Raw genomic sequence first — 14614 nt, forward strand, 5'->3', positions numbered from 1 at the left:
TAATAGTCACTACAGTTTGTATGGCCATAACCATGCTGGGTATAGTATGCAGTAAAATGGTAATTTAAAAAAAAACCCTTCAGGGTCAGGCATGGTGATGCATGTCTTTGATCCCAGCACTCGGGAGGCAGAGGCAGGTGCCTCTCTACATGCTCAAGGACAGCCTGGTCTACAGAGGGAGTCCAGGGAGAGTAGGGATACAGGCTAGTCAGGGATACATGGTGAGGCCCAGCCTCAACACTGTAAAACTCAGTATGCAATCTGAGAGCAAACGGGAAAAGAAAGTAAATTAATAATATACATGACCAAAAACCTTGAACAGTGCACACTTTCTGAAGGGACGGTAGAACATTTGAGAAAAAGCAAGCTTGCCAGAGTTCCCTGTTACTAAGCCTCTGGAAGCGCCCACAGCAGATGCAAACATGCCTCTCAGCACCTTCCAGACAGCATTCCAAGAAAGCCAAAGTTGTAAAAGGGCACTGGAAGTCCTAATGCCCTCCTAGGAGCTATGTGCCCAAGAACCTTGGCTTCCAAAGGTTCTTAGATGCCAGAAGCTGTCCTTAACCAACTTTTAAGACGGAGAAAATGCCATTCGACAGAGTCATCACTACCCTGAAACTGAATGAAACTACCCTGCTGAAGTCAATATGGACATTAGTAGGTCACGTGACAGTAAAATGCTAGACCAAAGAAGCAGGGGCAGGCCACGAATCAAGAAGCCGGAACCTGTAACACACAGCATAAGGCTTGTGCAGAAGTTTGACTTAGCAAACCCCTAGTTCATAAACAACAAAGTTCAACTGTGTAAACAAGAAGGTATTGTGAATATATTAAAATGCTTGGGAGAATAGGACTTGAGAGCATCTCAGAGACATCTATTTACATATGGAGGAGAAAGTAAATGTTTGCTGAATAAATTAACTAAGGAATGAATATGGATAATTAATGTACTAATTACAAATCAGTAATGTTTGTTATGATACATAACATAAAAACCTCTAAAAATGACAGTATGAATTAAGAATAAATGAATGAAACATGTTAAAATTTACCTTGTTTCTGAAATGTTATGAGAAGATACTTTTAATTTACATTTTATGTCTGAAATTTCAATTTTTCAAGGCTCTTGAAGGTTCCAAAGTGGCTCTCATTTGACAGTACTTGGCATAGTGTTATTATAATGGGGTACTATGTGAATCTTTTTTGATGGATACAGTGTTATCTATAATGTGGTATCATGTGAATCATTTCTGAAGGATGGCTCTACTGGCCTTCTCATAAGAAGATACAAAATCCATTATGGAGCTTTCAAATGGTCCAAGTGGAAAAATAGTTTCCCTGTAGCTTCACAGTTCAGCCTCTCTGCTAAGGAACAACTTCGAATACCCACTTCTTTGGAGGGGTGGGGGGATCTGGAAAATCACACGTGGCCTTAGATGATGGACTAGACCACCAGGAGCCTCATGCAAAGTACATACATACACCAGAGATGCTGGGATATATATATTAATTGCCCTTCCTGATGCTGCTCCCAAGGAGATGAACCCATGTCACCGTTATCTACTCTGAATTCTAGAGGAAGAGACAAGGTACATAAAGTCTTGAGTGTTCCTGTGTCATTCTCTGATAAACAGGGTCTTTTGTTGTTGTTTGTTTTTTGCTTTTTTTTTTTTTTGTCCTGGAAAGTTCAGAAATCTGAGTTATTTGGGAAACTATGGTTAAGACAGTCATCTGGGAGCTTGAAGACAGTTCCTGAATAGGACTCCACAGTTATTTGGTTAGTCTTACCCTGTTAGCTAGCTCACTACCTCTGCTCTTTACAGTTGGCTATGGCCCTCATTCATAAACTCTAGAGTTAACACAAATGAAGAAGCAGTTTTTGTTGTTGTTTGTTTGGGTTTTGCTTGTTTTGAGTCAAGATCTTGCTATGAACCCCTGGCTGGCCTGGAATTAGCTATGTAGCCCAGATGGCCTCAGACTTATTGTAGTCTTCCTGCCTCTGACTCTGGAGAGCTGAGATTACAGATGTGTGCACATGAGGACCGGTGACAAACCCAAACAGGGACTGGAGTGCCACCTGATCATCTACGTGACATCAGTTCTAGACTGTAACACTTCCTATCAAAACGTGAAGAAAAGCCACAGTCCCCAAAGTGACATGAACAATCTAAATCAGAGATGGGGTCAGGGAGAAAGCAGCCACCTCCTTTCACGTCATCAGTGCGTTAGTACTGGCACCTTGGGTGCATTTGCTCACACTAGCACCAAAACAAGAGCTGGTTAATCAACAGAGCTTCCCCTTGGCCTAAGTGGCCAGCTAGGTGAGTTTACCCTGGAAATGCCCAATCCAGCCACCCAAGAATGGCACCTCAGGTGAGGTGGTCAGTGTAGACAATTGGACATTGTTTGGGATAACAATGCTTTCTATCTATATCCACGTACAATCTGCAAAGTTAATTTCTGCATCCCTTTGCACATTGCATATGAGAGTGTATATCCTGTATATCTCCAAACCCCCACCAACACGTTATAACTGAGAAAGCACTTATCTACAGGAAACTTATGTGGGTTATCATAACAACACAGAGTACATTTAATTAATCACACTTCCTTTGATATAAATGCCCATCTATGGTCACAGAGAGAACTGAACTGAATGAATACCAATATGATGACCAATAAGAACAGTCTAAATATGAGTGTTATACAACAGAAAGCTTTGATGAGTTGAATGAAAATATTTTACAAAATTAAGTAATATATTCACTTGTTTCCTTAGAAAAATTAAGAGTATTTTAAATCCTGGATTTTAAATTCAAAGACTTCTATGTAGTCACTTTTCACATTGTATTTAAGATTCAAAATGTACAAGATTTTAATCATTCTGTGTACTTGTGTAGTAAGAAAACCATTTACTTACTTCTGGATACCCTCACAAGCTCTGATACATTGAAGACTCCGGATTTTACAAAACTGTCCTCAAGGTATCCTGAAAACAAACATCAAAGGGGAAAATGTCAGCATAAGCAAGGAGTGAATGTGCCAGTTAAGTTCTAGAATTTGTTCATTTTCAGACTCAAACAAAAGCCAAGGATGCTAATTCTGAAGACAAGTATGAGCAGAACCTGAATATAAACCGAATCTGTTGTTCAAAGGCCAGAAGTATAAATGACATAAATATCCCATGGAATTTCCCATTAACTTTCTAAATTTGTAATTGGGGGGATCATATTTGCCATGGCCGTTATATTGGGACCGAAGTTTGGGACCCACTCTGAATGCATCTCATTCTACAACACCTGGAAGGCCACAGTCTACCATCTTAAAAAAAAAAAAAAAGGTGGGGGGTAGAGATAGAAAGAAAAAGGAAAACCACAACCACAATTAGCACCTTGTTGGAAATGCTTCAAAGATCTCTCAAAACCACCATTCTTTCACAAATCCTTCCCTGATCAAAGAAAACTCAGCTGTCACTAGCAGAATTGCCAGCCTTGTTCCCAGGTCACATGACTCCCTCTGTACACCAACTTCAACCTGTAAACTTTCAGTTTTCTTTATCCATTTTTAATATTTTCCTACTACTGGATCTCTCTTCCCATCTTTTTTATTTTATTTTATTATTTAAAAAAAAAAAAAAAAAAAAAAACTAGATGTCTACTCAGCAAATGACAGTGAATCCAAGCCTTCAGGGTCCATGTATAGGCACAGCGTCCACAGTGGTTCTGGACCTTGAGGAAACCCTAGCCTGCTTGGTAGCTCATCTTGCAGTGTCCAGAAGTTTTAAAATTCATATTTCTATCAAGAGTGTCGTGACGGAAATAAGTCTGAAATGCTCACAAATGAAATACTTCTAGAGCCAATGCCCCAGAACCTCAGAACCTGTGGTTAGACTGGATTTTACACACAACTTCAAAGCTGACCAAGGGTCAGATTCAACACAGAAAGATGACACATGGGTAGTGAGCCACACAGAACCATCAAGTCAACGATCTGGGAGGCAAATCCTAGTCAGTTTGTGGTTATGGGGTGTTGGTTATGTGAATGTACCCTATTTTGTTTCAGGGCCCTTGTCTATAAATGAGAAGTAGAAAATTCAGCTACCTCATGGAGTTATTATCGATGCAAGGTAAGGTAAAAACATTAAACTCAGGGTAGAAGAAATCAGGGCTGGGGAAACCAGTAATCCAAGCACACAGGAGGTAGAAGCAGAAGATTGCCTGTGAGTTGTGACAAAGTGAGACCCTGACCCAAAACAACGGTAAACACTAGTTAGATGTGAGCATTACATTAACATCCGGCAGAGCCAAAACCTGAGCACTGCGCTGTGCACAAAGAGCCTCGAATCATAGAAGTTGTAAAATTTTACTGACAAAATTCAGCCACCCAGCGTGCCTAAGAGGTAATGGCTGCACAGGTAGAGGTGGTGTAAGGAGCCACACAGGTGGGAGCGTGGCTTCACACACACCCTGTTCACCCTTTAGAATGAGCAGAAAGGAAGCACAATGTCTTATTGGATGATAAAGCCTAAGTCTCAAATTTAGTTACTACTCTGGAAAAAAATATATGTATTTCTCTGAGAATAACAAAATGTCCCTAGCTGATGCACTGTTCTTTTAGGAAACTGCTTGAGTAATGAGTTCTTCCCTAGGTTGAATTCCTTGCAGAGATTACTGAGAAATGTCTGTGCAACTAGTCCTCTATAAGGACTAGTTACCAGTCACAAATGCAAAAAGAGACAATTGATTCCATTTGCCTAGATGGGAACAAAGATGTTTAAATGTTCTAGGCCCCTGTAGGTTTTGCTGTTTTGTTGGTTTTAAAGACTAGCTTATTAAACTTGATTTTATACACAGTAAACATACTGAATATGTCAAGCAGGAACTCATCAGTTATTCAGCCTCTTTGGAGCCTATACACTGCTTTATTGTGCAGCTCCTGGCTGGGAGACCCCCTCTCTGTACGTGCTGCCTTCCACATTCAATGTCCTGCTGAATGATGACACATTCTGATAAAGTGTCCCCTCACCCCACCCTCGGTTTCCTCCGACTCTCTGGCCAAACATAACCCTATCCTCTGTGCTCACATCACACCTACTTAGTCCTAATTTTACACTTTACACATTCAGATTTTCCAAGATATTTATTTTCAAGTATTAAAGTCTTTGTTGGATTATCAGTTCCTTTATTTAGGGGAGTGACTAGGTTTTGCTTTTCGCCGTATCTCCCTCCGCCACTGACTCATTGCCTATATATAGCGAGTAGCTACTAAATGAACAGAGTACAGTATTTTAAAATTCAACTTTGAAAACCAAGGTCATAAATTAACAGCTTAGTAGTCTTAGAACCAGATAGCCACAGCCAGCATAAAATCGAAGGGTACCTGCCCTGGCCCTGTCATTCCCTTGAACTTATTTGCTACGGGCATGTCTACTCTGCAGCAGTTGGGTCCCAAAATAGCTATGGATGTGGCCTGATTCATTTGCAGACGACACGTTACAATGTCAAAAGTTTAGACTCTGGGTACAATAAAAAAAATAATTATTAGGATCAGATTATAGTCCTGGTTTTGTTGTATTTTAACGTGTAACTTTGGGCATATTGTTAGTACAAATTACTAACCAAAGAATTCAAATAGGATCATAAAAATGCTTGCAAAATAAATTTATGAAAGAGGGCCACTTAGATGGCTCAGGAGGTAAAGTCACTTGTTGCCAAGCCTGACAACTTGAGTTTCGTCCCCAGGACCCACACTAACTAATTCTCCCAAGCTGTCCTCTAGCCTTTATAGGTATGTGTGTGTACAAACACACAAATAATATAAACTTGATGAATGAGTAAGAGAATAAGTGTTTTATAGTATATTTACATGAATTATATCACAGGTAATACACAATATCTCAAAATATAGTTATCATCTTAAGTTTATTTCATCATAACCATGAGTAGTTAAGGCTCCACATGCTTCTAAGCCACATGGATTAAGATAGATGGAGTCGACAGGCAGTGGTGGCACATGCCTTTAATCCCAGCACTCAGAAGGCAGAGGCAGGTGGATCTCTGTGAGTTTGAGGCCAGCCTGGGCTACAGAGTGAGTTCCAGGAAAGGCACTAAGCTACACAGAGAAACCCTGTCTGGAAAAAACAAAAACAAACAACAACAAAAAAAAAGATAGGTGGTGTGGCGACATGCTGAGCCTACTCACAAGGGAGGAATAAACCACCTTAAACCTAATTTTATGCAGAAAGATAGGCAGTCAAACACAAAATGATGATGATTCCACAGGGATAAGAAATTGAGATCTATAAAGAAAAATGAAAGACTTGTTTTTTACCAAAACTATGAAAAATAAAGGAAATATATCAGAAGCCAGTTGATAAAATGTTACCCCACAGGACCCACTGGGCTCTGCTCCTGGGCAGCTCATAGAGAGAGCCCAGTGAATAGAACATTGCCAAAGAACAGTCATAACGCCTACTGACAATAAGCCAAAAGGCTGGTGGTGGGTGGGGAGCAGGTGATGGGTAGCTGGGGTTTGTAGTGGCACTTTCTACTTCCTGTGTCTCTGCACACAGCACAACCTCTGCAATGGACAAGGGTCACCTAAGACAGGGTCACCTAAGACAGGATCACCTAAGACAGGCCGAGGAAAGAGTGAGCGGCATAGCTCTTGAACAGCTAAGAGTGCTTGCTCCAGTAGACAAAAGACAAATACTCGGGCGAAGAATTGGGAAGGATCGTTCTCACAGTGGGTCCAGAACCCTGCAATAACAGAGGCAGAGATTCAGCAAAACACCACGGTACTGCTGAGGCCATAAAACTCATTGTAGCCTCCAGGCTATGCAGTCTAACAGAAGCACGGTTTCACATGTTACACGGTCCGTTGTAAATCCCGACAGCTAACGCAAAGGCCAGATATCTTCAAGTAATTTGGAGAGATTCAGAGTAAACTCACTTCATGTTCAAAGGAAACGTGCCCGTCTTTGAGGCACAGCAGCTGCTTAATGGTTATAGAGCAGTAGTACAAGAGAGCGTAAGCCGGGAGAAAAGAAGAACTCCGAATTTGTGCATTGCTGTATTTACATACATCTCTGCTCTTTAAGAAGAAAAAATTGAGTGGGAAATAAAGAGCTTCACAAACAGAAAAGTCTCAAAGGCAATATCAAATTATATTATTTTACTTCTTTTTTTATTTTTCTCTAACAAAACAACAGTAAATCACTACTCAGAAGTTAATATAGTGTTTAACCTCCTTTATAAACAATAACAGAAGGGACACAATGGCATATCTGTTAATATCTCAAATTATAATCAGCACCATTTAAATGTTAAGCAACATTTACATAGAAAATCCAAGGGAAGAATGATAACACTCATTTTTATGGTCTACTGTGTTCTATTCTTGAAATTAAAAAAAAAGCCACAGGGAAAGCAGTTATTAAATTCATGAGAGCTGTCTTCAAGTATTTGAAGGACTGTTAATGTAGATGGTAGATTAGACTTATTCGGAATAATTCCAGGAGCTGCTTCTTGGCTCCATAAACAAACAGATCTGCCATCCAATGAGAAACGTCCTAAAAAGCAATATGAGACTGCAGTGTTAATGTTAACCAGCAGATGCCCAGTGACTATGCTAAAAAGCCTTCAAAACCACAATGCAGCAAGAGCCATGACTCAGTACTGCCACCATTTTAGGGACAAGGGACCTTCTCCCTCCAGAGGTGGGAAGCTTCCTGTCGGGTCTGGGCGCTGCCACTGGACATGAGAATTCTCACTTTGGCTTAAAAATAAAAACAAACCAAAAGGCACAAACTTTCCCCAAGGCCCTCTGGGGCCCCTCAGCTCCCACTCTCTTCTGTGTTTTTTCCCTGTGTTACTTCTCCTGCACTCTTCTTTCAGAGAAGGGATGACGTCACAAGACACCTACCGGGTGCCACCTAGCCTCTGATTCCAATAGTTTGCTTCTGTCAGCAGAATGATGTGACTTAACTCTCCATTTAGGGGTGCCAAGGGGACATGGGGAAATCATCCCAGCCTCGCTCTTAGCCAGTCTCACGACACTGCAGACCACAACGAAGCCCTTGCTACTTTTCTCGAAGGGTGTCATGGACAGTTCCAGTTCAGCCTCCCAGAGCTGATCAGATCCACGATTGGAGCAGAAAAATGGGTAGGTATAGAGACCTAAGTCTTAATCTATAGCCATGAAAAGATTCTAACATCTAGAATAGTTTGTCTTTCAAAATGAAATTGAAGTCCCTGGTAGCAAGGTTTCAGTGACCAAGTACTGTTAGGAAACGCCCAGTATTTCCAGACTGACAGTGTTGGATATATTTTCTATATATTTTTAGTATTTCCTTCCAGTTCTTAAAACTTTTTCCTGCATGTCTAATACATATAATTATGTGGTTTTATAAAATTAAAACAAATTTTATTTAAACAAATCCATATGCTGATATTTTCCTTTCAATGTCCTGTCTTTCCCTGTCTCAGAGGCCTGTTTTCTATGAGTACACTGCATACTTGATAGGACCATTTATTTGACCATTCTCTGACTGCATGGCATTTTAGGTTATTTCCTATTTTAAATAAATACTATAAACAGCACCACCATTAAGATCCTCATACACAAATCTTTGTCAGCAATTCTCACGATTTCCTTCGGCTGGAGTTCTCAGAAGCAGGATTACTGGGTCAAAGAACATGCTGTCTCCCAAAGCTCCCGGGCAAAACTGTCCAGCTGCTTTTCTGTGAAGGTTTCTGCCCAGTTAGACTCCCGAGGGGGAGCTGCAAGCTTGCCCCTCATCAGCGTGTGGGCCACACTAGAAATGGCTTCTCTTTAACCGTGGCAAGTTTATCTGGGCCAGTCATCATAGCAGGAATACTATAATTTTCATTTACTTCATTAAAATAAAATCGGATTTTTTTCCAGATACAGATTATTATCTCTTTGTCAAGAACTTTCAAAGATAGCCTTCTGGACAAAAGGGACATAATACTGACAAAAAACTAAGGTATGTAAAAGACTGATATGCTAGCTGAAATTTTAATAGTGAGCATTACTTCTAGGCTGTCACATTTAAAGACAGTTTTTGAATATTTTCCTCATTTGAAAAAAAATACCCACTAATATTTATTTTTCCCACTTTACGTTTTTCTCTGATTATAATGGCCTTTGGTTCTTCTCAAATGATTGTGAGAGAGTCATTTCTCCCTTACACCATTCACTGACGCTTTACGGTACGGGAATCATGATCCATGTTCATCACGGATGACAGTTCTTTCATTGACTGATAGAACAGTTCCCTCTGAGTTTTCTGTGTATGCTTGGAAAAGTACTATTGCAACTTTGTTCCTGTGAGACTATCATACCAGAGTGATGGGAACACATCACAAAACAGATCAGAAGACAAAACAAAAGCATGGCTTCAAGGTGTAGGGGAAACTCACTGATGAAATCATCTAGCCTGTATCTGTTTCACAGACAACACTATATGGTTCATGAGTACTGACTTGCTTTCTACTTCTGAGATGATTTTTATATTCAAAATTATATATGATATAGTTCTATCTTTATCTTCTCAACTAATTTGAATTTCCCATGGCTAAAGCTGGAAACAGTGATTATTAAATGGAACTATAAATCATTACAAAGATGCTTCATTGCATTTAAATTGAATCTCAGCCTATAGTCGAGATGCATATCCTAACATTCTGATATTACATTTTTTTGTGGTACTAGAGATCAAACTCAGAGCTGCGTGCATGTTACAAAAGTGTTGTACCACTGAGCCATGTCCCTACCCTGCTAATATTAATTTAGAATTAAGTTTCTTCTTTAACATCAGTTCTGAGTGCCCAGTATTGATTGAATTAGGGAGTCAGAACTTAAATATACAACTTAATATTCACCCCAAGAAAATCTTCACTTTTTTGAAACAGGTATTTTATAGTTACTACTATGTTACTTGATTTGCATAGTATAACACTGTATGTGCATGTTTTTTCTTGTCTATGGATGTGGAAGACATGTCTCCCTCTAAAGCCCCAGAACTTAGTTCAGCGGCAGTGCTCTGGTCACTATGTGAAGGGATAAAGCAGGTTCTCTATACTCCACATGCCTTTTCCCTGAACACAGAGGAAACCCATGAGATGGCTCAGTGTTCAAAAACACTTCCCACGAAAGTCTGACAGCCTGAGCCTGATCCCCAGAACCTACAAGGAAGGAAAGGACCAACTCCCAAAAGTTGTCCTCTGACCTCCATGTACCACTATGGAACACACAATAATAGCAATAAAAATTTTAATTATAAAATGAACAGAAAACAAAAGAGGAATATGATTGAGGTGTTAAAAATAAAGAAATTGTATGTAAATACTGGTAATAAATATAAAGCAAAGCAGAAAGCATAAAATATATTAATAAGTATAAGTAATTTACAAACTCCAAATGAACATAATAATACTAAATATTAAAGCAACTATTAAAATACAGAAACTGGATAAAAGTATAATCACCAGAGGCATCAAGAAACCTCAAGAATTTTAATATAGCTCTTCCAGAAATTAGTGTATCTATTAATCAGACTATATCATGCAAATGTATGCAAATTGTTCTGTATTGCTATACCCATGGAGCTTTAAGACAAGTTGATCATGTCCTCAACTACAGAGGTAACTTTAGCAAATCCTTAAAAGCAGAGGCTTCTTTGGGTCATATTGTTTCATCTTTGAGAAATAAAATTGTTAATAAATAAAGAAATGAGTAAATGTTCTGAAATACCTTGGAAATAAAAAAATAAACAATGGACTAGAGAGAAAGCCAAAAGAGAAACTACAACTATGTAGGAAGCAACAAAGAGAAAAAGAAAACATAAACAATTTTTTACCATCAAAACAAGAATAGCAAATCAATCTAAGGAAGGAAAAAAACTGTAATGAAATTATATAGCATTTCTGTATGTTCTTACTGAACTTATTGGAAAAGACATAAAGACAGTGTGAAGACAATTCCACTCTTGCCTCAGAGCCACTATTCAGTATGAGCTCAGACACATCAGAGTATTGCTGCTCCACCATTCATATGCCAATGGTATTGATGATTAGACTCCTAGGAATAAAGAGCCGATAATTTTAAACTAATGAAATTAAAGATAAAAGCTGAAATGTGCAGATATGAAGAGAGGGGGACGAGGGGGAGGGAGGGGGGTGAGATGGCTCAGTGGTGAAGAGGACTTACTTGCTCTACCCAATTTTATTCCCAGTGCCCACATGGTGCCTCATAACTAAGTGTCTGTAACTCCAGTTCCAGGGAATCCAATGCCTTCCTTAAGCACTAGACATGCACATGATATACAGACACACGTACAGGCAAAATGCTCATACACATAAGATAAATTTTTAAAGAGGGACTAGAAATATTAAGATGATGAATAAATAAAGAATTCCTTGAAAAGAACCTTTTTGCAAGCCTGGCTAAGAAAAAACAAGAAACCCCACCAGATCAGCAAGGAGACATAACCATAGAAACCAAATGCAGTAAAGAAGTGGGAGAGGATCGCACATAAAACTGACCACAGCTTTGAAAACTCAAATGAGCAATTACTTGGTAAAATAAAAGTAACCAAAATTGCAAAGAACTGGAAACCCTGAAATAGACCAATTATCCTAGTGCAGAGTTTCCCAAAATTCGCTCAACACTGTAACCACCTGGGGATCTTAAAACCAGTGAATGTTTGGATCCCAACCTCAATTATTCTGACTTAATTCCTTTGGGGTGAGACCTGGACAGGGGAGAGTGTTACATTCCCCACAAGACATTCAAATGTGCAGCAGTTTGGGAAGCACTATGTCAACAATGAACCGAACAGCAGAAAGCAAAGCTCTGGTACATATTGGAGCCTACATAAGGGCAGGATGGCAGCAGGCTCCTCCCTGGCGTGGGAATCAGAATCTGTGGGTGACTCGAGTGAACTTCAGAAGATGGCCACTCCAGAACAGAACAGATAGGTGACTGAACAACCACCTTAAATAACAACAGGCCCAGATGGGTGCACAGCTGGATGGAGTTTTGATGTCGTTGACACTATCCCAAGAACCTTAGGAAATGATGACAAAGGTCCTGATTGTTTTCTGAGACCAGCAGACTTAAGTTCTTAGATGTTTCACCACGTTCATGAATTCCAAGCAAAGAACCAGTAAAAAAGCTCTAGCACACACAAGTGCAAGCCCATGAACCCTAAGGGGAGCATCCCTCCACTGGACATAGTGGTGCTATCCAGAGAACAAGCACAGCACTACCATTAAGGCTCATGACTGAGTACAGTCCATTATCAGAAAACTTATCCTTGCAGTGAGGGATAAACACTCACATGACCACATCAAGTGCTGACAATTCACTTCACGGCAAAAACCTTGTTTACTGAATCTCAAATCTAAGCAAAAACAGTGATCAAAGCTAACAATAAAGACTAGCAAAATCCACCAGCAAATTACTCTAAAGAGAGACAGCAAGTCTGCCATTTCTTGTTTCTGAACCTCCCCCTAGGCTCCTGCAAGTTTAGTTCTTAAAAATGCAATCTGGAAATAAGCCAACAGCAAAAAGACAAAGACTATATGACTTCACATATATGAGTTATATAGAGCGGTTAGACTAATAACTGAAGCAGAGCAGTTGTCGGGGCTAGAGAGGGGCCAGTGGGGAGTTGCTTAATGGATTGAGTTTAGATTTGCAAAATGACAAAGTTCTCAAGAATCCTTACACGATGATGTGAAAACATTTATCAGTACTAAATTATATACTTAAAAATTATTAGGATGGCATACTTTATGTTCTGTATATTTTTGCCATAACTTTAAATATAAAACTTGTAATATGTAACAACAATATCTTCAGAAATAATCTTCACATTGGCATGGATGTTTATAACACTATTTATAAATTACCAAATACAACTCTACTTGCAATCAAGCCCCTGGCTAATCTTTACTCTTGAATACAGAGGGACTCAAAATGTTGGAGTTGTCTCTACTGCTTCCTGGGTATCTCTCTTTTTAAAAAAAATTGAGTTACTGTCAGTTAGAACGGATTTCCAGGGAAAAATTATCACAGAGAAAAGAAGAGATAATATTTTTTGAGGCCACAAATAAAGAAGAATTCATATCTGTTGCCTTTGAATGCAAAGCTTCAATGGAAAAGTTTTCTTCTCGTAATTTTAAATATCCCCTATCTTATAGCATTTCATGTTGAAAAACAGAAATATGCAGATAACTTCTTATTCATCTCTGATGATCAAAAGATTTTTCTGCTTCAGCTTTGAAATATAAATATTTTCACTGAATATATTTAGTTGCTGATCTCTTTCCATGACTGCACACTAGATATAGTTAGCTTTTTTGATCCACATATTTAGATCATTTTTAGCTGATACAAATTGTCTTCATTTATCTTCAATCCTATTTTGCTTCTAAACGCTCTGATTTTTCTACAAAGGTGACATAAATTCGTATGAAGCTTTCTCATCTTCTATCATCAATTATTTAAACTTTTTCCCCCTCTGCATTTAAGAGCAAATAACTTGAGTTTGTTCTCTGTGTCAATGACTATTTCCACAGGCTGGGGTCTTACTTCTCTACCATAGATTTTAATAGTACGAAAGCAACTTCTTTTACTATTTTTTTCCATCTTACATGGCTCCATATTTATTCAAACTGTATTTTTTGGTTCATCTACCATGCAAGTCCTTCCTCCTGAATAAACGCCTAGTTCCTCATATTCAAAGACATACTTTTCTAGATGGTACTCATATATCCTTTCTTTGTTTTGTTTTTTGTTTTGCTTTTCATCAAGGACCTATTAGTGTGGTTGCTTTTCATTTAACCACATCCATAGTTTGGGTTTGGACTTGGTGAAGTATGCGGCTTCCTGTTGGCTACATAAGTGAAGTCTGTAATCGGGGCTGAGCATAAGGCTGTAGAATGGGCAGAATCAGATATGGAGTTGTGTCTCCTCACTCAGATCACTCAGCTGTATAAAAGAGTAACAGTAATGACAATGAAGATGCTATTGAGTGTTCCTTACACAGCAGGCTTTGTGCCACGTACGCCAGACTCTCCCTCGGCCCAAACAGCAGCTTTGCCCATTTGGTCTTGTCGTCTTTGCTGTTGACAACGATAACGATTCTGAATGCTTACATTTCTTAGCGGCCCCAAAGCACTAAACTCAAAGGTTTAAGATGATGATTAAATAAGAAAACGTGTTAAAGTAGCTCAAGTTGGTAAACAATAATTGAGAGAGGTGGTGAAATATTAGTAGCAGTACTCATCAAAGTTGCCAAGGAACTGGATCCTGCTCTCTCCCTACCACCTAGCTAGTTGAGAGTCTACCAGGTGACTATAGACAGGAACCTTCTGAGATGGAGGACTACCACAAGCGCAGACAGGACGGAGCTTCAGAAGGACCCTGTCTTGGGGGATAAACTAGTTAGACTGGAGCGGGGACATTTGGAGGCCACACTCAGGGAAGGGGACGAGAGCTGGAGGTCTCTCTTGTCCTCCATTCCCTAGCCCTGCTGGTGTCAAGAATGGCACAGTTTTAAAGAATACAGAACCACCTCTGTCCA

General features: G+C 39.4%; 1 protein-coding gene across 6 annotated transcripts in view; it reads right to left on the reverse strand.

Annotated features, from left to right (window-relative positions):
- Nfib (nuclear factor I B) overlaps nucleotides 1–14614 on the reverse strand; it is a 216819-nt gene that overhangs the window by 61734 nt on the left and 140471 nt on the right. For all 6 annotated transcript variants that reach the window (XM_042271354.2, XM_006975993.4, XM_076564434.1 and 3 more), the window contains exon 4: nucleotides 2921–2989. In XM_042271354.2, coding sequence (XP_042127288.1) covers nucleotides 2921–2989 — 69 coding nt within the window. The remainder of the gene's footprint in view (nucleotides 1–2920; nucleotides 2990–14614) is intronic.

Source organism: Peromyscus maniculatus, chromosome 2, assembly GCF_049852395.1.
Source record: "Peromyscus maniculatus bairdii isolate BWxNUB_F1_BW_parent chromosome 2, HU_Pman_BW_mat_3.1, whole genome shotgun sequence".
Classification (NCBI taxonomy): Eukaryota; Metazoa; Chordata; class Mammalia; order Rodentia; family Cricetidae; genus Peromyscus; species Peromyscus maniculatus.